This window comes from Elephas maximus, chromosome 2 (assembly GCF_024166365.1).
Source record: "Elephas maximus indicus isolate mEleMax1 chromosome 2, mEleMax1 primary haplotype, whole genome shotgun sequence".
Lineage (NCBI taxonomy): Eukaryota > Metazoa > Chordata > Mammalia > Proboscidea > Elephantidae > Elephas > Elephas maximus.
Window position 1 is genome coordinate 97,132,296 of NC_064820.1, and position 22,960 is coordinate 97,155,255.

General features: G+C 39.3%; 1 protein-coding gene across 8 annotated transcripts in view; it reads left to right on the forward strand.

Annotated features, from left to right (window-relative positions):
* The window catches only part of POLR3G (RNA polymerase III subunit G), a 47,311-nt gene that overhangs the window by 5,994 nt on the left and 18,357 nt on the right, over positions 1–22,960 (forward strand). For 7 of the 8 annotated variants that reach the window (XM_049867436.1, XM_049867445.1, XM_049867421.1 and 4 more), the window contains 2 exons: positions 15,597–15,746; positions 18,129–18,258. In XM_049867436.1, coding sequence (XP_049723393.1) covers positions 15,630–15,746; positions 18,129–18,258 — 247 coding nt within the window. In that variant the 5' untranslated portion in view covers positions 15,597–15,629. Of the gene's footprint in view, positions 1–15,320; positions 15,423–15,596; positions 15,747–18,128; positions 18,259–22,960 lie in introns of those variants that run through there. The other variant, XM_049867452.1, reaches the window with a different exon arrangement.

Sequence of the window (22,960 nt, forward strand, 5' to 3'; positions counted from 1 at the left end):
GCTTAACTCTAATTGTGAAGCTGTTGCTGTATATAAAGCACTATGCTAGGTAGGCAGGGGGGTATGTACAACCTCTACTGTTAGTACAGTTGAAGAAACAAAAAATTACAAAACATAAGTGAAAAGCCACCCCTGTGGAAAAGTCCAATTCCTAAAAGGGGCATTGTCTGTATTTCTTTCAGAATTCAACAGTGTAGCAGTATTTTTTACCTCAATTTTTTAAAATCCATATATCTAACAAGAGTGAGGCGGGATGAAATGAATGTTGTGGATATTGACGGACTTAAGCGGGATGTTATGGTGAAAAGGGATGCAGCCAGGCGGAGGGGAGAGGGAGTAGATTGAAGATGATGGGGGAATGGCAGTCAGGACATGATGACAGACTAGGGAGTCAGGAGGGTAAGGTGAAACCATATTAAAAAGGGCTCTGACTACTTGGATAGGGAGTTTGGGTTTAACTCTTTAGCCAAGACAAGAGGAGTATCGTAATCAGAGTTATGCTTTAGGGTGAATAATGTAGAAGAATACAATAAAGAGGAAGTAATGTCACAAAGCAAGGAATACCACAGAGAGGTTATTGCAGTTAATCAGGAGTGAGGTGGAAAGGGCTGAGCTGGTAGAGGAAATGGGAAGGAAGGGACATTTTGAAGGAGGAATTAAATGATTAATTTGATAGGATGGATGGAAAGGAATGAGGAATCAATATTGACTCACTCCAAATCTTCAGCTATTGGTGACTGAGAAAATGGTCTACCATGTATAGAAATAGAGATATTATATTTGAAAGGCAAGCTAATATATGGGGACGATGATCTTAGTATTTGGGGTTTAAAATGACATCTGAATGTCCTTTTGGTAGTGAGAAAATGGGCTGAAATTAAGATGGGGGTCAGTGCTAGAGGTAATCAAACCTGAGTGCCAGTACCGGCTGCTGTGGAGTCCCCCCTCACTCGTGTTGACCCGTGTGTGTCGTGTCGACCCGTGTGTGTCGTAGTAGAACTGTGCTCCACACGGTTTTCAGTGGCCATGACCTTTCAGAAGTAGATGGCCTTTCTTCTGAGGTGTCTCTGGGTGAACTCTAATCTCTAACTGTTCGTTTAGCAGGTGAGTGCGTTAACTGTTTGCACCGCCCAGGGCATCCCAATCAAAGCCTGAGAGGGGTACATTTCCCAAAGATAAAAGAAGAGCAGAAGATCAAAGATTGAAATTTGAGGAAACCTGTATTTAGGAGGAGTTAAGAAAAGAATTAGAGAAAAATTGGTCAGTGGGGGTAGGAGAATCTAGAGAATGTATTTTAATAAAGTCCAGGGAAGAAAGAGTTTCAAAAGGGAAGAGGCAGTTAAAAGTTGTGTACTTCAGAAGTCCAAGAGCATGAACAAGGAGAAAAGGCCAGTGGCTTTTGCCTGTACAGGACTGTCTTAGTCATCTGGTGCGGCTACAACAGAAATACCACAAGTGAATGGCTTTAACAGAGAGAAATTTATTCCTTCACTGTCTAGTAGGCTACAGGTCTAAATTCAGGGCATCAACTCCAGGGGAAGGCTTTCTCTCTCTGTCAGCTCTGGAGGAAGGTCCTTGTCATCAGTCTTTCCTTGTTCTGGAAGCATCTCAGTGCAGGAACCTCAGGTCCAAAGGACAGGCTCTGTGCCCAGAGCTGCTCTCTTGGTGGTACGAGGTTCCCTACCTCTCTGCTGCTTCCCTTTCTGTTTTTCACTTGAAAAATAAAAGGTGTTGCAGGCCACACCCCAGGGAAACTCCCTTTACATTGAATCAGGAATGCGACCTGGGTAAGGGTGTTACAATTTCACCCTAGTCCTCTTTCACATAAAATTACTATCAAAATGGAGGACAGCCACCCAACGCTGGAAATCATGGCCCAGCCAAATTGATACACGTATTTTTCGGAGAAGAGAATTCAATCCATGACAGGGACCTTTAGTGACCTTTGCATTTTACCCTCTTCTATGGATGTAGTTTTCCATCACAAGTCAGATAAAAGCTAAACCCTTCACCACAGCTCACAGAGCTCCACAAGATCTGGCCTCTGCAGCCTTTCCCCTTGCTCCTTACCAGCTATACTGACTTCTTGTTCCTTATGCATTTCCAACTATGAGCTTCCTCTGGGCTTCTGCCTTTGCTGTTCCCTCTGTCTGTATCCATCTTCACCCCACCCCGCCATCTTGTGACTCATGGGCCCTCTGCAGGGCCCTGCTCAGATTCTCCACAGAAAGACCTTCTCTGACCATTCTGTGTTAAAGTCACCACCATCCAGTTGCCTTTGAGTCAGTTTCGACTCATGGCAACCTCATGTGTTTCAGAGTAGAATTGTGCTTCATAGTGTATTCAGTGGCTGTGAGCTTTTGGAAATAGATTACCAGGCCTTTTTTTCGAGGTGGCTCTGGGTGGATTTGAACTGCCAGTCTTTTCGGTTAGTAGCTGAGGGCTTAACCCATTGCACCACTCAAGGACTCTGGTCACCACCATAGCCCTACATTATTCTGTATCTCTTTACCATGATTTATTTTTTTTTTTCCAAAGAACAAACATAGTATTTCACTCTTGTTTACTTACTAGTATTTTTAAATTCACTGAAGCGTTAGTCCTGAGGGCAGGGACTAAGTTTTGTTCAGTGCTCTCTGGTTCCTTGCACAGTTCCTGGAATGCTTAATACTGGTTGAATGAATGACTGAATGAAATTAGGCCCTCCGAAGTTGAGGAAGATTTGGATAAGAAGATATGAGGAAAGCTGGTATAAACCGTTCAAGATGTTTGATAGAGTGAGAAAGGAACAAGGGAGTGGTTAAATTAAATTAAAGGATTTCAAAGAGTGATGCTTAGACCTGACTTGTGAGCCATTTCTTCCATGAGACAATTAACAGAGTCCAGAGACTATCTCTCAGCTCTGTAAGTCAAGAAAATTAATTTACCAGCTCCCTCAAATGTCTGACACTGACTCACAATAGCCAAACTGGGAAGATAGGTTTTTTTGACCAGAATGCCATATGTCTTAGTCACCTAGTGGTGCTGTAGCAGAAATACCACAGGTGAATGCATTTAACAAACAGAAGCTTATTCTCTCACAGCCTAGTAGGCTAGAAGGCCAAATTCAGGGCTTTGGCTGCAGGGGAAGCCTTTCTCTCTCTGTCAGCTCTGGAGGAAGGCCTTTGTCATCAATCTTCCCCTGGACTAGGAGCTTCTCCACACAGGGACCCTGCGTCCAAAGGATGCGCTGTGCTCCCTGCGCTGCGCTCCCCGCGCTGCTTTCTTGGTGGTATGAGATACCCTTGACTCGTTGCTGGCTTCTCTCTTTTATATCCCGAAAGAAATTGGCTCCACACAATCCAATCTTGTAGATTGAGTCCTGCCTCGTTAACATAACTGCCACGTGTCCCTCCTCATTAACATCATACAGTGAGGATTTATAACACAGAGGAAAATCACATCAGATGACAGAATGGTGCACAATCACACAATACTGGGAATCATAGCCTAGCCAAATTGATACACACATTTTTGGAAGACGCAATTCAATCCATGTCACCAAGTAATTATTAAGGGTCTCTCAAGAGCTAGGATTTTCTTTTTTTTTTTTTTTGCTGAAGGCAGTATATTCACTAATGGTAGCAATTTATATACCCAAAGATTGCTAGATAAATACAGAATTTCTGAGTCAGCAATTGGATATTTCTCAGTTGGTATTTCCATCAAGCAGGATTAATTAACGTACCCTCTTTTTAGTGTGAGTTTCCTAAATGCTTCCCAGGGCCAATTCTGATACGGTAGGTTTAGGAGTTAAAGACTGCCTGGGACTGTAAGTTTAACAAGCCCCCCAGGTAGTTCTTACCAACAGGCAAGTTTGGGGAGCCTTGCCTAGAATTGTTCTCTATCTTTAGTTAGTGGCAAATCCTGAACTGGAAGGAATCTCAGTGACCTTGACCATGCCTGCTAGGCTCCCACAATGAGTTTCTTAGAGTAAAGGAATGAACCTTCTACTCACCGATTTCCGTACTTGGGAGACCTGGTTTTTGTAGGCTCAGCATATGCTTCAGTGACTCAGCAGTTGAAACAAGGCCATTTGGATATTTTCTCTCTCTTGCAATGGGGAGGAATGGAATAAACTTGATTGATTAAAAAAGTACCTTTCCTGTACGAGTTGTGTTTCAGTTTAGTAGATGAGAAAAATTGATTCCTGATAGAATTCCAGCTAATAGATACAGAATCTTAGAGTTTATGTATCACCATTTTGCTATCTGTAATGGAATAGTGGATCTAGACAGTAATCGTTAATGGCTCCTAAAATCCTTCGGAGAAAAGCTGATGGGAAATGTTTTACTAGTTGAAACAGACTTTCAGTGCCGGAACCCACTGACCAGCCTGAACATCACCCAGAGAGAAACTTCTTGTGCATCCTGATGTGAGGCAGCAGGAAAAACACAGCATCTCCCTTAAATATTGTTGCACAAAAAATCAAACCCAAACCTGAGTAAGCCTCTAGTCCACCTGTTTATAGGAAATACAGGGAATAGGGGAATGCGTTAACCACATCTCATCTATGCAGTCAGCCAAATCCAGAATATGGGAAGCTATACAGCCTCGCTCCTCAAAGTGTGGCCTGCAAACCAGCAACTTGGTATTGCCTGAGAATTTTTATTTTCTTTTAGACGTGCAGAATCTCAGGACCTGCACTAGGGACCAGCTAAATCAGAATCTGCATTTAAGACTCCTATGTACGGAATTAGCATGTATCTTAACGTTTGAGAAGTATGGTGCAGGACCGGGACCTAGTTTCTTTAGCAAATAAATGGTAAGAAAGAAAAGAAGGGGGAGCTGTTACAGTTTGAAAGAGGTTTAAGAGACATGTCAGTCAAATGTCATGTGTGAACTTTTTGTATCCTGATTTGAACAAACCAACTATAGCAAACATTTATGTGACAGCTGAGGAAATTTGAATACCGATTGTATATAAAATGATATTATGGGATTATTGTTAAATTTTTAAATGTGATGTTACTGTTATTGTATCTTTTTTTTTTTTTTTAAAGCCCTTAACCTTTTAGAGAAAATACATAACTAAAAAGCTTAAAATAATCTGGGGGTGAGGGGTGGGGGTCGGGGGAGAGTATAGATGAAATAAAAGCAGCCATACAGTGGTAATTGTTGAAGCTGAATGTTGGGTACATGGGAGTTCATTCTACTGTTCTCTCTACTTTTGTACGTGATTGAAAATGTCCATAATAAAAAGTAAAAACAACAGACCCACTGCTGATGATTTCAGTATGAGTTGTAAAAACAACCCCCGCACCCAAAAAATGGCATACAAAGAGTCTTAGTTAAAAATGGCAGCATTAAAGATAATAATAAAATCAACTTTTAATGTTCTAGCAGTTATGAAGAAGGGAAAACTTTTAAATATGGTGACATGTAAGGATGAATTTATAAAATGTACAGTGCAAAATCATATCTCAATATGTTCTCAGTTTATTATAGCCATTATATGAAATCAAATGCCATCCTATTGGAGCAATTCACAAAAAGGAAACAATATTTCAGAATAGAAAGGTGTCGAACGTATTATTTGATTCCATGTGTATAACTGGACCCATAAATATAATAAAGATATTTAAAATGTCGAATCAACGGACCTTTTAAAGTACAATGCCTTGGTACTGCTATTCCATGCAAGTGAATTAAAAGGGCAGATGATCACATCCTGAGTACTACAGAAATTTACAGCAGTTACAGTCATTTCACCTTTAAGGCAAATTTCCTTAAGTCACAGAGGATAATCTGTATAACTTTTAAACTTAAGATTTTGAAGCACCTGAGTCTACAAGTTAAGCTAAGATGTAGAAGAGAGCAGTTCTCCCAATGCTCTAAACACTTGCTGCAGATTAGAAGCATCTGGGAAGCTTTAAGGGCGCTCTGGTGGTACAGTGGTGAAGTGCTTGGCTGCCAACCAGAGGGTCGGTGGTTTAAACCCACCAGTAGCTCCACAGATGAAAGATATTGAGGTCTGCTTCCATAAAGATTTACTGCCTTGGAAACCCTATGGGCAGTTCTACTCTGTCCTATAGGGTCTCTGTGAGTCGGAATCGAGTCAACTGCAACGGGCTCAGAGGGTTTGGGAAGCTTTAAAAACTGATGCCCAAGCCTTACCTGCGGAGATCTTGGTTTGATTGGTCCAGTTGAATGGTTCACAGAATTTAGCTTGCTTCGGAGATATCTTGAAGCCTTGTTAAAACACAAATTGTTGGGCTCATCCTCAGAGTTTTTGTTTCTGTAGATCTGAGGTAGAATCCCAAAGTCTGCATTTCTAACAAGTTCTCTGGTGATACTGATGCTGCTGGTCCAGACACCACTCTTTAAGAAACACTATTCTAGTTTTTAAGCTACCCAAGTGATTCTAATAATAACCAGGGTTGAGAACTACTTCTTTTGTAGTGTTGGCCCTTGGATAAAGTAAGCTGGGATTTCTCAGGCTTTTGGACCAACTTATATCCAAATTATAGACCGACAAAAAGGTGTAAAGAAGTAGCCGCTCGTTGGTCTTGTGATGTGTTCCCTCACCATTAAAGATGTAAAACTGAGGGGAGTAATACACACACATTGTACTTTAGATGAAGGTTTACAGAGCAGTTTAGTTGCTCATTAAACCATTAATACACAAATTGTTTTGTGACATTGGTTGCCAATCCCACGACATGTCAACACTTTCCGCTTCTCATTACCTCTTTGTATGTGACTTTTCGTTTTTCTTGAGCTGCTCAGGATTCTTTGTCTTTGGTTTTAGTGAGTATGATCATGATATGTCTTGGTGTTTTTCTTTTGAAATCTGCCCTATATGCAGTTCGTTGAGCTTCTTGGATAGTCGACTTTTTGTCTTTCATAATATTAGGAAAGTTTTGTGTCAGCAAATCTTTAACAATCCTGTCCGTGTTTTCCGTTTTCTTCCCCTGTTCTGGAACTCCCATCACACGCAAATTTTTGCTTTTGATTGTATCGCACATTGTTCTCAGGGTTTTTTCATTTTTCTTCATTCTTTTCTCTGATTTTTCCTCAAACAAAGTGATATCCAAGGATTTGTCTTCAATTTCACTGTTTTCCAGTGTTTCCAGTTTGCTCCTAAAACCTTTTATGGCACTGTCCATTTCTGAAATCTTGTTATTTATCTTCTGGATTTCTAATTGCTGTTTTTGTATGATTTCTAGTTGTTTATTTTGTCATTTTGTTCCTGTATTATTTTTCTGATTTCTTCTATTGTTTTGTCTTTTCCATGATTTTTGCCTTATTTTTGTCTACATTTTCCTTCATCTGTTAGGAGAATTCTGAACATTAGAGTTCTGAATTTCCTATCAGGTAGTCCCAGTGCCTTTTCTTCTAGCAGAAGGTCACCTGGTGATTTATTTCGGTCACCTTCTAGAGCCATCCTCTCCTGTTTTTTATATGTTTTGATATTGTATGCTGTCTCCAGGACACTCTGGGATTATTGTCTTCTTTTATTGATTGTTTTATCCTACTTTTTTGTTTTATTTGGTAGGCAGGATGGGTGTGTTTTGTTGCTTTTTCACCTGTGGGCATGATACTTCTCACCACCTTGTCCAAGTGGGGAGGGCCGGCCACTCAGCTATGGTGCAGGAGGGTGGGTCCAGTGGGGGTGGAAGGGTGGGGATGGGTAGTTTACAGCAAACTGGGGTGATGGAGCAGGGCTGGGGGGCAGTGCAGGGCAGGGTCCAGAGGACTGTGTTGGTACTGTTTGGGCTCATGGCACTTGGCACATGGTGCTGATAGGCAGGAGGGAAAGGAGAGAATGTGATGTGCAGAGCTAAGTGAATGAGTGAAAGAAGAGAGAGAAACAAAGGCAAAAAAAAGTAGAAAAAAAGCAAAAAATGAAGTAGAAAAATAAATAAATAAAAGAAAAAGTAAATAAAATGGTGGTGTGGTAGGATTAGGTGGCTGGGGGTGGGGCAGACCCAGCAAGGTTGTGTGCCGGTGGCTCTCTAGCCAAGTGGTGTGGCTTGGCCTATTGAGAAACTGCGTGGATGGCACATGGGGTTAGTTAGGTGGGAGAAAGGAAAGGGAAGAGGGGAAAGAGAGAAGAAACCCAACAATCAAACAAAAGTAGTAATAAAAGCAACACAAAATATGGTGGAGGGGCACTGGCCATTGACAGTAGGACAGAATTGAGTTAGCAGCAAGCTGATGTCACTCTCTCCAGGTAGCCTATCAGGAAAGGGCAGAGGCAGCACAGGGCCTAGGTGGGAGAAGGAAGGAAAAAGAGAAGCAGAAAGATAAATAAAAAATATGGCACCGAAGGAGCTGGCCTGTGGTGGTAGTACAGACCCAGGGAGGCTGTGTGCCAGAGGCTCTTCAGCCAAGCAGTACAGCACAGCCTACCAAGAAGATGGGGGAGGTGCACAGGGCTGGGTGGATGGGAGAAAGGAAGGAAAGGATAGAGAGAAGAAAAAATAAAACAAACAATAAAATGGCGATGAGGGAGAGCTGGTTGTTGATGGCAGCGCAGACCTGGGGAAGCCACGCGCAGTGACTCTCCAACTGAACTGTGCAGGACGGCCCCTCCAGAAGAGGCAGGGACGTTGCACAGGGCTAGGTGGGTGGGAGAACGGGAAGGAAGAAAGGAGAGAGAAGAAACAGAAAAAGAAGAAAAAAAAGAACAAAGCAAACAAACAAAAAAATCACAGCCTGCCAAGAAGAGGGGCAGGAATGGTACACGGTGTTAGCTGGGTGGGAGAAAGGAAGAGAAGAAAGAGAGAAACAACCAAAAAAGCCCAAAAAACAATATGCAAAAACAAACAGAAAAAGACTAAACAAACCAAAAAATCGCAACCTGTCAAGAAGGAGAGGGGATGGTACATGGGGCTAGCTAGGCCAGAGAAAGGAAAGGGAGAGAGAGAGAAGTAACAAAACCCGCCCCCCCCAAAAGAGACCAATATCAAAAAATAAAAAAATGGTGCTAAAGGGGCTAGATGGTGGGGGTGGGGTAGACCCCAGTGGCAGTGAGCAGGTGTATCTCTGCCCAACCATCCATGGCCCGTTGGCAAGCAGCGGAGGTTGTGTAGAGGGAAGAAAGATGAGGGGCAGGAAAGCATGTATCCCTGACTCCTGCTGGGAGATCTGTGGAGTTGCCTTCCAGTATGCAGGGTCTGCAGTCCTTGGTGGCTCAGGTGTAAGATGGCAAATCTGTGGAATGGTGAGCTGGTGTCTCTCTAGCCAAGCAACCATGGCCTGTTGGCAAGCAGTGGAGGCATCATACAGGGAAGAAGGGTGTGGGGTGGGAAAGTTTGTATCCCTGGTTACTGGGTGCTCTGTCTCCTGTTGGGAGCTCCATGAAGTTACCTTCCCATACTCCCTGTCTGAGTTCTTTGGTGGCTGTAGCCCAAGATGGTGAATCTGGCCACATTAGCTGGTATGGGACCTCCACTCCGTAGCCCTCCTCATTCTCTGTTCTCTTTCAGTTTCTTGTTCCATTCGGTGCTTGATCGAGTTCTTTATTCCTTCATTTGGTACTTAGGGTTCCAGGATTGACGTTTGTATATGTTTTACTTAGTTTTTCAAATCTTTGCTGCAGAAGTATGGTATAGTGCTTCTGTCTGTAGTGCCATGTTGGTTCTGCCTCTCGTGAGACTCTTCAACATTCTCCCCTTCTTGACCTTGGGTTCCCCGTTATCAATTTTCCTGTCCCCTCCTGCCTTCTTGTCCTTACTCCTGGGCTGATGTGCCAATTTAGTCTTGTTTTGTTTCATGGGTCTATCTAATCTTTGGCTGAAGGGTGAAACTCAGGAGTGACTTCAGTACTGAGCTATAAGAGTGTGCGGGGCCTTACTCTCAGGGTTTCTCCAGTCTCTGTCAGTCCAGTAAGCCTGGCCATTTTTTGTGAGTTAGAATTTTGTTCTACATTTTTCTCCAACTCTGTTCAGGACCCTCTATTGTGATCCCTATCAGAGCAGTTGGTGATGGTAGCCGGGTACCATCTAGTTGTGCTGGACTCAGTCTGGTGGAGGTTGTGGTAGTTGTGATCCATTAGTCCTTTGAACTAATCTTTCCCTTGTGTCTTTGGTGTTCTTCATTTTCCCTTGATCCTGACGGAGTGAGACCTGTGGAGTATCTTAGATGGCCACTCACAAGCTTTTAAGACCCCAGACGCTACTTGCCGAAGTAGGATGTAGAACATTTTCTATTACCTTAGTCATCTAGTGCTGCTATAACAGAAATACCACAGGTGGATGGTTTTAACAAAGAGAAGTTTATTGTCTCACAGTCCAGTAGGCTAGAACTCCAAATTCAGGGCACTGGCTCCAGGGGAAGGCTCTCTGTCTCTGTTGGCTCTGGAGGAAGGTCCTTATCATCAGTCCTCTGTTGGCCTGGGAGCATCTCAGTGCAGGAACCTTAGGTCCAAAAGACGTGGTCTGCTCGCAGCACTGCTTTCTTAGTGGTATGAGGTCCCCATGTCCCTCTGCTCACTTCTCTCTTTTATATCTCAAAATAGATTGGCTTAAGACACTATCTAATCTTGAGAATCTCATCAATATAACTGCTGCTAATCCATCTTATTACATCATAGTGATAGGATTTACAACACATAGGGAGATCACATCAGATGACAAAATGATAGACAATCGTACACTACTAGGAATCAGATATTTTGGGGGGATGCAGTTTAATCCATGACAACTATATTATGCCAGTTGAGCTAGATGTCCCCTGAGACCATGGTCCCCAGGCCTCAGCCCAGTAATTTGGTTCCTCAGGGAGTTTGGATGTGTCTATGAAGCTTCTATTGAGGAAAATAATATTAATAACCTTTTTGTTTTTTAATTGTGGTAAAATATGTATAACAAAAAGTTTGCCATTTTAATCTTTTTTAAGTGTACAATTTAGTGACATCAGTTACACTTACCATGTTGTGCTATCATCATCCATTTCCAAAAGTTTTATATTATCCCAAACAAAGTTCATAAGTATACCTTCAGCAATAACTCCAATTCTGTTCCTCCCCCAGTGCATAGTAATCACTAATAAACTTTTGTCTCTATGCATTAGCCTAACCTAAATATTTCATATAAGTGGGATCACACAATATTTGTCCTTTTGTGACTGACATATTTCACTCAGCATGTTTTCAAATTCATTCACGTCATACCGTGCATCAGAATTTAATTTCTCTTTATGACTGAATAATATTTCATTGCATGTATATACCACATTTGTCAAAAAGAACTTTTCAAGATCTATCCTGAAGTACAAAGCTGTCAATGATAAGACAGTATCATAGGCCTACAAGGAAGATCAGTTAATACAACTGTTATTCAAATTTACACATCAACCACTCATGCCAAAGATGAGGAAATTGAAGATTTTTACCAACTTCTGCAGTCTAAAATGAATCAAACATGCAATCAAGATGCACTGATAATTAACCATGATTGGAATGTGAAAGCGGGAAATGGAGAAGAAAAATCAGTAGTTGCAAAATATGGCCTTGGCGATATGACCAATCTCATGATAAAATTTTGTAAGACTAATAACCTATTCACTTGGAATCCCTCTTTTCAACAATATAAACAGCGACCATACATGTGGACCTCACCAGATGTAATACACGGGAATCAAATTGACCTCTGTGGAAAGAGTGTATGGAAAAGCTCAATATCATCAGTCAGAACAAGGCCAGGGGCTGACTGCAGAAGAGACCATCAGTTGCTCATATGCAAGTTCAAATTGAAGCTGAAGAAAATTAAAACAAGTCCATAAGAACCAAAGTACAACTTGAGCATATCCCACCTGAATTTAGAGACCATCTCAAGAGTGGATTTGATGCATTGAACACTAATGACAGAAGACCAGATGAATTGTGGAATGACATCAAGGACATCATACATAAAGAAATCAAAAGGCAATTAAAAAGACAGGAAAGAAAGAAAAGACCAAAATGGGTGTCAGAAGAGATTCTGAAACTTGCTCTTGAAAATTGAGTAGCTAAAGCAAAAGAAAGAATTGATGAAGTAAAAGAGCTAAACAGAACATTTCAAAGGGTGCCTTGAGAAGATGAAATAAAGTATTATAATAAAATGTGCAGAAGGAAAGAACACATTTGGCATTTCTCAAGCTGAAAGAACTGAAGAAAAAATTCAAACTTTGAGTTGCAGTATTGAAGGATCTTATGGGCAAAATCGTTATCAGTGGAATCAACTCAATGATACTGGGTTTGGTTTTTTCATTTATGGTCAAAATATTGAACAATGTGGGGAGCATCAAAAGAAGATGCAAAGAATATACAGAGTCACTATACCAAAAAGAATTGTCCAACGTTCAGGCATTTCAGGAGGTAGTATATTCTCAAGAACTGATGATATTGACGAAAGAAGTCCAAGCTGCACTGAAGGCATTGGTGAAAAACAAGGCTCTAGGAATTGACGGAATACCGATTGAGATGTCTCAACAAAAAGAAACAACACAGGAAGCTGTCACTCGTTTATGCCAAGAAATTTGGAAGACAGCAACATGGTCAACTGACTGGAAGAGGTCCATATGCATGCCCATTCCAAAGAAAGGTGATCTAACAGAATGTGGAACTTATTGAACAATATCATTAATGTCACACGCAAACAAAATTTTGCTGAAGATAATTCAGAAACGGTTGCAGCAGTACATCGACAGGGAGCTGCCAGAAATTCAAGCCAGATTCAGAAGAGAACACACAATGAGGGATACCATTGCTGATACCAGATAGATTTGGTTGAAAGCAGAGAATACCAGAAAGATGTTTACCTGTGTTTTATTGACTGTGTGGATCATAACAAATCATGGATAACATTGGGAAGAATGGGAATTCCAGCACACTTAATTGTTCTCATGTGGAACCTGTACATAAACCGAGAGGCAGTTGTACGGACAGAACAATGTGATACTGCCTGCTTTAAAATTAGAAAAGGTGTGCGTTAGGGTTGTATACTTTCACCATACTTATTTAATATGTATGATGAACAAATAATCCAAGAAGCTGGACTGTATGAAGAAGAACGGGGCATCAGAATTGGAGGAAGACTCATTAACAACCTTCACTATGCACATGGCACAACCTTGCTTGCTGAAAGTCAAGAGGTCTTGAAGCACTTCCTGATAAAGATCAAAGGCTACAACCTTCAGCGTGGATTACGCATCATCATAAAGAAAATAAAAAACCTCACAACTGGACCAGTAAGTAACATCATAATGAATGGAGACAATATTAAAGTTGTGAAGGATTTCATTTGACTTGGGTCTACAATCAATGCCCGTGGAAACAACAGTTAAGAAATCAAATGACACGCATTGCCTTGGGGAAATCTGCTGCAAAAGACCCTTTAAAGTGTTAAAAAGCAAAGATGTCACTTTGAGGACTAAAGTGTGTCTGACCCAAGACATGGTATTTGCAATTGCCTCATATGCATGTAGAAGCTGGACAACGAAAAAGGAAGACCAAAGAAGTACTGATGCCTTTGAATTATGGTGCTGGCGAAGAATATTGAATATACTGTGGACTGCCAGAGGAATGAATAAATCTATCTTTGAAGAGGAAACCCTGGTGGCGTTGTGGTTAAATGCAGTGGCTGCTAACCAAAGGGTCGGCAGTTCGAATCCGCCAGGCGCTCCTTGGAAACTCTGTGGGGCAGTTCTGCTCTGTCCTGTAGGGTTGCTATGAGTCGGAATCAACTTGACAGCACTGGGTTTTTTTATCTTTGAAGAAGTGTAGCCAGAATCGTCTTTAGAAGCGAAGATTGTGAGACTTTGCCTCACATACTTTGGATGTGTTATCAGGAGGAATCAGTCCCTGGAGAAGGACATCATACTTGGTAAAGTAGAGGGTCAGCAAACAAGATGGCTTGACACAGTGGCTGCAACAATGGTCTCAAACATAGCAATGATTGTTAGGATGGTGCAGGCCTGGGCAGTGTTTCGTTCTGTTGTACATACGGTTGCTATGTAGGGCAACTGTAGGGCACCTAACAACACCACCACATTTTGTCTTATCCACTCATCTATTAATGGACACTTGGGTTGTTTCCATTTTTTTTCTATTGTGAGTAACGCTGCAGTGAACGTTGGTGTATGTGTATCTGTTTGAGTCCTGCTTTTCAGTCTCTTCGGTATATACCTAGGAGTGAGGTTGCTGGAGTATATCATTCTGTTTTAACTTCTTGAGGAAAAATCCATTTGTTTCCTACAGTGGCTGCATGATACTGCATTACCACCGGCAATGGATGAGGGTTCCAATTTCTCCACATCCTTGTCAACACTTGTTATTTTCAGTTTTTCTGCTAATAGCCATCCTGGTAGGTGTCAGTTACATTAATGGCCTTTTAATCCTGGAATGAAACTTTTAAGAATACAACTGTGTGAAGCTGTATGGCTTGTGTAATTTTACTAGATTCAGAAATGAAACTGATGGGGCAGAAATCACAGTAGCTCATCGTCTTCCCCCAGGTGGAATGCCAGGACATATTATGGTTCACTTGGGTTGAAAGGGTTAAATGGCACAATATTACCTGTAGGGAAAGAGATTTAAGGAGTGTGCATTATAATCATCCCTACAGTTGAATGCAGAGTTGCAGTGACAGAGTCCTACAGTAGGAATCCTTATAAATGTACTGCTGGCCCACTTCTCACCTAATACTGTAATCATCTTTAAGAAGATTCTGAACTGTCATATCACTATTGTCTGCATAGTTGATAAGATTGTAGGTTTATTTGACCTTTAACTATTTCAACTATTTTTCTCCGAACTTTTTTTTTTTTTTTTTGACTTAGACAAACCTTTTCAGGAGCCTTATCCCCACCCCACCCTATTCCCCCTCAACAAAAAAAATCCACTTCCACATAGCCAATTCTGACTCATAACACCCCTATAGGACAGAGCAGAGCTGCCTATAGGGTTTCCAAGGCTGTGAATCTTTATAGAAGCAGACTGCCACATCTTTCTCCCGCAGAGAAGCTGGTGGATTCGAACTGCCAACCTTTTGGTTAGAGCTAAGCGCTTTAACCGCTGTGCCAACAGGGCTCCTTTTCAGGGGCCTTACTGATCCCATTTCTAAAAGGATAGCATTGGACTAGATTTCAAGAGTCCTTTTTAATACTCAAATTTTGGGAAGAATAAATCATTTAAAATTTGTATGACTGATGATAGTCTTCAAGTTCATATAAAAAAGCAAGGCCACCTCCTCTTTTGACCAGCCTGACCTTTTCTTGTCCACATTTTTTACATGTGCCTGAGACCCAGTTGTGAAACCACAGACAGGTGGAGGGAATTACATTCACTGTGCAGTGGTCAGGGCAGTGTCTCAGAGGAGACAGGGTCAGCTGTCCACCGAGGACCCTGCGTGAGCTAGATGAGGCCGTCATCATCTCACCTGCCAGGCCAGCTGAATGTGAGTGGTTCATGAATCAGATATAACATATTTTATTTCTTCACAAGGTTTGCTTTCCAGTATTTTAAATTGGCCTTGCTATGTAAAGGGTAAAATTTTGCATTTTGCTTTAAAATATTAGTCGCATTTTTTTATATGATCTAATAAACTTTAATAATTAATGATGTCTTTCAGAATTTGCTCACTTTTCTGGTGTAAGCAGTTCTGATGGCTGGGAATAAAGGAAGGGGACGCGCTGCTTATAGCTTTAATATTGAGGCAGTTGGATTTGCTAGAGGTGAAAAGTTACCTGATGTCGTACTGAAACCACCTCCGTTATTTCCTGTAAGTACATGGATAGCTAAATTCTCATGGTATGTTTTTCATGTTTCAGAGAATATTAAAATTCTGTGTAGGACTTGAATATATGATATCAGTATGGTATCCTAAATCATAAGAAAGTAAAAGAGAGCTTAAGTTTCATTTAGCTTTAATTTAAATATTTCAGCTGTTCATTCCTGAACTTTTTCTAATTTCCAGTCTGCTTTCTTAAAATACAGAAAGCAAAACAGTATATGCTATTCCATGAATATACTCAGTATTGTATGAACCAAGGAAAAGTTACTTTTCAAACTTTGTATCATTTATTGCTGTCATTGATATCTTCTGATCGCAAAATCATATTTTAAAGTCAAGCTGAGTTTTAACAGTGGTTTAAATCTCCTACCCTCCCATACTTTTGCTTACTGATTTTCTTATAATGTATTCATAGAATTAATTTTGCCTCTTGGTATACCACTTGGTCTTTTTTCCCCACTAAACTTTTGTCTGTATTTTACTTATTTCCCTGCTTTATCAAATTGACTTTGAATTTTGTTGCTGTTTCTCTAAACATAATAACTTCTGCTACGTGTGTGTTGCTTTTAGAACATGCATCAAGCTTAGTGGGCATAATTAATGTTTAATGCTATCGCTTTATGTTTAATTTAAAAGGTAACCTTGCATGTCCAGGTGTGTATGTGTTGTGCTAAAAAAAATTAAAAGTCATAGAAGTAAGGCACCCCTCCACCCAAGAGTCCTTTCCCTATTTACAAGAAAAAGGCTGTCATTGAAGGATTCATGTAAGTAAAGGGTCCCAGGCAAATGGGTCTGGAATTGAGATTTCTCGCGTAGACAGTCTCTGCTTTTTGCTTTTGATACTTTGCTTTTCTGGTATTGAGAATACCAGAAATGCAAAATATATGTTATAATCATATAATGTCACCATATGGTGATTTTTTTAAGAGTAAGCTCTTCTCCGTGCCTGATTAGAGATTATTTCTAAACACTAGGAATGCTAGTGTATAGTGTGATTTTATACTTGGAATAAAATTAAAATTCCTCACTACTCCCTAAAAGGTTTTGTGTGTTCTGGTCTGTCTCATCTCTCTGATCCTTTTCCTACCATGGTCCTTCTCACTCCTCAGCCCTGCTGGTACCCTTGTTCTCTCAGGCTTTTCCTCCTGCCCGTTAGCCTGCCTGTAGCCATCTATTCCCAGTTCTTTGTGTGAATGGCTTCCCTACTTCATCCAGGTCTCTGCTCACACGTGACTTGTGGAGAGGCCAGCCATGTTTACCCTCCATGTACTCTGTCAGTCACTGTTTACTCTGCTTCATTTTTTTATGCCACTTATCATTACTTGATATTATATATTATTTCATTTGATCATTTATTTGCTGTGTGTTTCACCCCTAGAACATAAGTTTCATGAGGGCAGGGACTTTTATTAATTCACCATGGTATCTTCTGTTGTCTAACAGTGTCTGGCTTATAGCAGGTACTGAATAAGTAGATGTGAAATGGATGAATAGATTCTGAGTCGAATTTTGAAACTGTATCCTGTCTTTTGTCCACTGAAACCAGAATTGTCTTTACTGTGTACCCCAAGGGCCCAGTTTTTAATGAATACGTGTGTATGTGTATATATATACAAACTCTTATATATATGTATGTATTTTTTAATTGAATACTTAAGTTCAAAATTCTGCTTTTACTAGCAATTACAGGATTGCAAATTGTTCAATTCTCAATTTTTTCACTGTAAAAGAGGAAATATTGGTAATGCTTAAAGTAATGAATGTTGAATATTGAGTACATTCTGGTTGTAGTAAGTACTTGCTAAATGATAGGTGCTTTTTTTTTTTTTTAACACACTATTGGTCCCACCATTATCAACACCACTAATTGAGGTTAATGGTGACACAACCATTAAGCACTTGGCTGCTAACCAAAAGGTAGGCAGTTAGAACCTACCTAGCAGCTCTGTGGGAGAAGGACCTGGTGATACTTCTATAGAGATTACAGCCTTAAAAACTCTATGGGTCAGTTCTACTCTGTCACATGGGGTTAGCATGAGTTGAAAATTAACTCTCTCTATGTAATTGAGGCTAATAGAAATTGGAGCACTTGCTCTCATTTGGGAGCCTAGATTTTTAAAATGTGGAACCATATAAGTCAATAGACTATAGTAATACAGCAAAATGATTGTCTGTGTGGTTTTTAGGGCCATTAGGAAAATTACCCACCTTTCCTACCTCTAAAATAACAGGAAAGTAAGAAATGGGATATGTGTCGAAGTCCCCCAGACCACCCCGGGAAATAAAACGGACATTTTACAGAATATAGACAAAGAGCATATTAAAATATTTATTTAAAAGAAAATCAATGTTGTCTCTGAATTTGAACAGGATACAGATTATAAAGCAGTGCCACTGAAAACAGGAGAAGGTGAAGATTATATGCGGGCCTTGAAACAGGAGCTTAGAGAAACGATGAAAAGAATGCCTTATTTCATAGAAACGCCTGAAGAAAAACAAGGTTTGCACTTGACTCTTTGATTACATCGTTTAATGTATACATATGAAACAGTGTTTTGGCACAATGTATGTGATTATTTGATGCTGATTGATTATTTTTGATCAGAAATTATCAACTCTTGAAAAAGCATATGTACATTGATTCAACAAAGAAAAAACACTTTAAAACTTCTGATGTTTATTTTTAAAAATAAAGCTTCCGTAATAAAAGCTTTATATGTTTAGTGATAATTGTAAAACACATAGAAAAGTACTAAAACAGTAAAAATCACCCATAATGCTGACATCTAGAGAGTTGCTATTAATAATGTATTGTGTATTTCAGCTTTTTCCTCTGTGTGTGTATGTGTATTTTTTATAAAATCTTATAAATTCTTCTTATAAAATTTTAAGTATTCTTGGGAAATGACTGGTATTTCATTGTATGGACATAACATTATTCATCGTAATTTATTCACATGGGATCGCTCTGAGTTGGAATAAACTTGAAGGCAACTAACAACAATTAGATTTAAAATTGTTTCTAACTTTTTGCTCATATGTATAATGCTGTAATAACTGTTCTTATACCTTGTACAGAAATCTTTATGCAGGTCTCTGATTATATATTTAGAATAAAACATTGAAAAGCCTTAACTATTTCCTAGCTTACCACTCATGTACCAGATAAGTGAGAAAACATAAAATATATATTCATCTGTGATGCCAAGGGCAAAGAGGAGAAATTACAGTTAGAGAAGGCTTGACGGTCTGAGATTGGAAGTGGGAAATGGTTTTGGAGGAAGGGAACCCATTCCTGAGTAGTTATTTAGCGCAGAAGAAAGATATTGATTTTCAGTTTCTTCCCTTGTTTGTTGAAATTAGAGAGATCAATATCACCCCTGAGTTCTCAAAACAACATCATTAGAACATAAGAAATTCATATAGTATTATTTCATTCCATTAGTATTAAAAATGCATTCCCTTTTCTTCTCTCTAACGGATACACAATTGGCCGAGAATCAAAAAGAAAGTCTTTTATCTTGCTATTACATGTGTTTATAACTATAAGAAGCATTTTAGATAATTTTATTTAATTTTTTAAAACATAGCCGCTTGAAGGTATATGATGGTTTGATAAGAGATATCTTTACCTTAAAAATACTGAAATTTTTTTACTTTCATGATTATGTTGCGTGCTTTTTTCTATTTGAGTTCAAAGTGAAATTAATGCACTCATTTTAAAGGTTAAAGTAAGATTGAACCAATATTGATACATTATTAACTAAAGTCCATAGTTTATTCACATTTTCTTAGTTTTATCTAGTGTCTTTTTCTGTTGTAGGATCCCAACCAGGGTACCAGATTATATTTAGTCATCATGTCCCCTTAGTTTCCTCTAGACTAACAGTTTCTCAGATTTTTAGTTTTTGTTTTTGATGACCTTGACAGTTTTGAGGAGTGTTAGTCAAATATTTTGGAGGATGCCCTTCTATTGAAATTTGTCTGATGTTTTTCTCATGATTATACTGGGGCTATGGGTTTTTGGGAGGAAGACTGCAAAGGTAAAGTACTGTTTTCATCACATCATATTAAGTGAACATACTGTCAACATGACTTATTACCAGTGATACTGACCTTGATCACCTGGCTGAGGTAGTGTCTGTTAGGTACCTCTACTGAAAGTTACTCTTTTTTTCCTACTTTCCATACTATACTCTTTGGAAGGAAGACACAAAGAGCAGCCTATGCTTAAAAAAAATGTGGATTTTGCTTCCCCTCCTTGAGGCCAGAGTATCTGCATAAATTATTCGGAATTCTCCTGTAACAGAAATTTGTCTCTTCTCTCATATCCATTTATTTGCAAAGCCATTTATATCAGTATGGACTCCCTAAGCTTAAGGAATGTGGATTTTGCTTCCCCTCCCTGAGGACAGAGTATCTGCATAAATTATTTGGAATTCTCCTGTAAGAGAAATTTGTCTCTTCTCTCGTATTCATTTTTTTGCAAAGCCATTTATATCAGTATGGACTCATGGATATTTGCTTTGTAATATAATTTTAAATTTTATTCCTCACTTTGTTCCACCTTTGGAACAGTTGAAAGCTCTTTCAGTTTGCATCTGTGTCCTTTTAACATACTCCCATAAATGTAGATTTCATTTTGTTTTGAGAATTTTCTTATTTTCTGGCGATAAGGCTGACCTTATATATTTCCTGCACCAATTTGAAAATCAGCCATTTCTCCAAGGAGTTTTGGTTTCTTTTATTAGAAAATGGTATGAAAAGCCAGGATCTGGGCACTAGATTGCTTGTTGCTACGGAGGTGTCATTGCCTATATGCCCTCTCTGCTGACAGAGCAAGGAAAAATATGTATGGAGATATCTATAAATATTTCTGTATGTAACAGTCAGTATCTGTGTTAAACTAAGCATGAGTTCATACTGTTGTCTCCAACTCTGTTCTGTGACCACATAGTTCATTCTAGCCTCCTCCCCTTGCTTATCTGTAAATTTCCACCCCAACAATAAGACTTGCCTCCCACCCTCCATCATCCATTTACTTAAGTGTTCGACTCCAGTATATATGTATAGCAGTATTAGAATTATTAACCTGTACCCCTGTGACAAAACAACTTTATCAGCTAGAGTGTAGTGCTTATGTGATGTTGCCTTTTCCTTTAGACTTATGGACTCCACTCATTTTCAGATTTGCTTAGGCCAGCGCATTTTCTTCTCGCTTTTAGTGGGGTTGTTTTGTACATTTGTAATACAATTCGATTCTCTGTCACAGTCTGCATTCCTTCCTAGCATCCCTAGACATCCTAAATGATTTTTTAACTGCCTACATTGAGGTTCACTCTTTTTGCCATAAAGTTCTGAGTTTTTGCCATAAAGTTTCTGATAAATGCATAATGTCATGTATTCACCATTACATTATTATACAGAATACTTTTATTGCCCTATAAACTCCTTATGCTATATTTATTCAACCCTCTGACCCTCATGTCGAACCCTTGAGAGAATTTATTGCCCTGCATCCTTGTCAACATTTGGTAATACCAGTGTTTTGGATTTTAACTATTCTAATAGGTGTGTGTGTAGTGGTATGTAGTGATATCTCATCATTGTTTTAATGTGCAATTCCCTAATGACAAATGATGTCAAGCATCTTTTCATATGCTTATTTGCCATTTATATATCCTAAGATTTGTATATGTTCAGGTCATTTGTTCATCTTTTAATTGGATTGTTTATTTTTGTATTGTTGAGTTTTAATAGTTCTTTGTATATTTTAAATACAAGTTCTTTATTAGATATATTTTTGTGATTTTTTTGTTTCAGTCTGTTACTTGTCTTTTTAATCTCATAACTGTCTTTCATGGAGCAAATGTTTACAGCATCTATTCTACTTTTAAGGAGCCCTGGTAGTATAGTGGTTAGGGCTCTTGACTGCTAACCAAAAGGTCAGTGGTTCAAAACCACCAGTGGCTCTGTGGGGAAAGATATGTCAATCTGCTTCCATAGAGATTTATAACCTTGGAAACCCTGTGGGGTTGCTATGAGTCAGAATTGACTCGATGGCAGTAGGTTTATTGTATTTTTGGTGTTGTGTCTAAAGACTCACTGCCAAATCTGTGTTTTCTTGTAGAAGTTTTATAGTTTTGTGTTTTATAGTCTACAATCCATTTTGAGTTAATATTTTTGAAAGGTATAAGGTCTTTGACTAAATTTATAATTATTTGCTATGAACATCCCATTGTTCCAGGATCATTTGTTGAGAAGATTATCGTTTCTCCATTAAACTGATCGTCTGTCAAAGATCAGTTGACTATATTTATGGGCTCCCTTTTCTATTCCAATGATCTATGTCTCTGTTCTTTTGCCGATACCATGCTGTCTTATTTACTATAGCTTTAAAGTAAGTCTCAATGTTGGGTAGTGTCAGTTCTCCAGCTTTGTCCTTTTTCATGAGTATTGTATTAGCATTTTAGATCTTTTGTGTTTTCATATAAACTTTAAAATCAGTTTAATACCTACAAAAATGCTTGCTGGGGTTTTGATTGGGATTGCACTGAGTCTGTAGATCAAGTTGAGAAAAATTGAGTGTTAAAGGTGTTTCTGGTGAAGCTTTAAAAGGAAATGATGAACATGTTATTGGACATTGGAGGAAAGGCAATCTCTTGTTATAAAATGACAGTAATCTTGACTCAATTATATTCTGCTGGGTGAAAAGTAAAACTTGTAAGTGATGAACTTGGATATTTAGCTGAGGAGATTTCCAAGCAAAGTGTGGAAGGTGTAGCCTGGTTTCTCCTTATTGCTTATAGTAAAATGTGGAAGGAAAGCAAAATTGAGGGAAGGAATTGTTAAGCAAACAGGAACCAGCACTTCAAAGATTTGGAAAATTCTTAGCCTATCCAGATGTTGTATTCTGGAAACAGGACCAAGTGTATCCTAGACAATTTTTTACTGAGAGATTAGGTGTGTGACTCATGGATCCAGTCAGCCATCTCAATGCTGTCGGCTTAGACTGAAGGGACAGAGATAGGATAAAATGAAAGAAAGCCGTCAGGCATCTGGAATTCTACAATCAAAAAATGGGCTGCCCAGAGGTTTGAGGCCACCTCAACTAAGGGCAGCTCAGCAGCTATAATCACTGACTACATTGTTACTGGGTTGGTTGTTTTGTTTTATTTTTCGTAATAGCCACGTATTTGGTG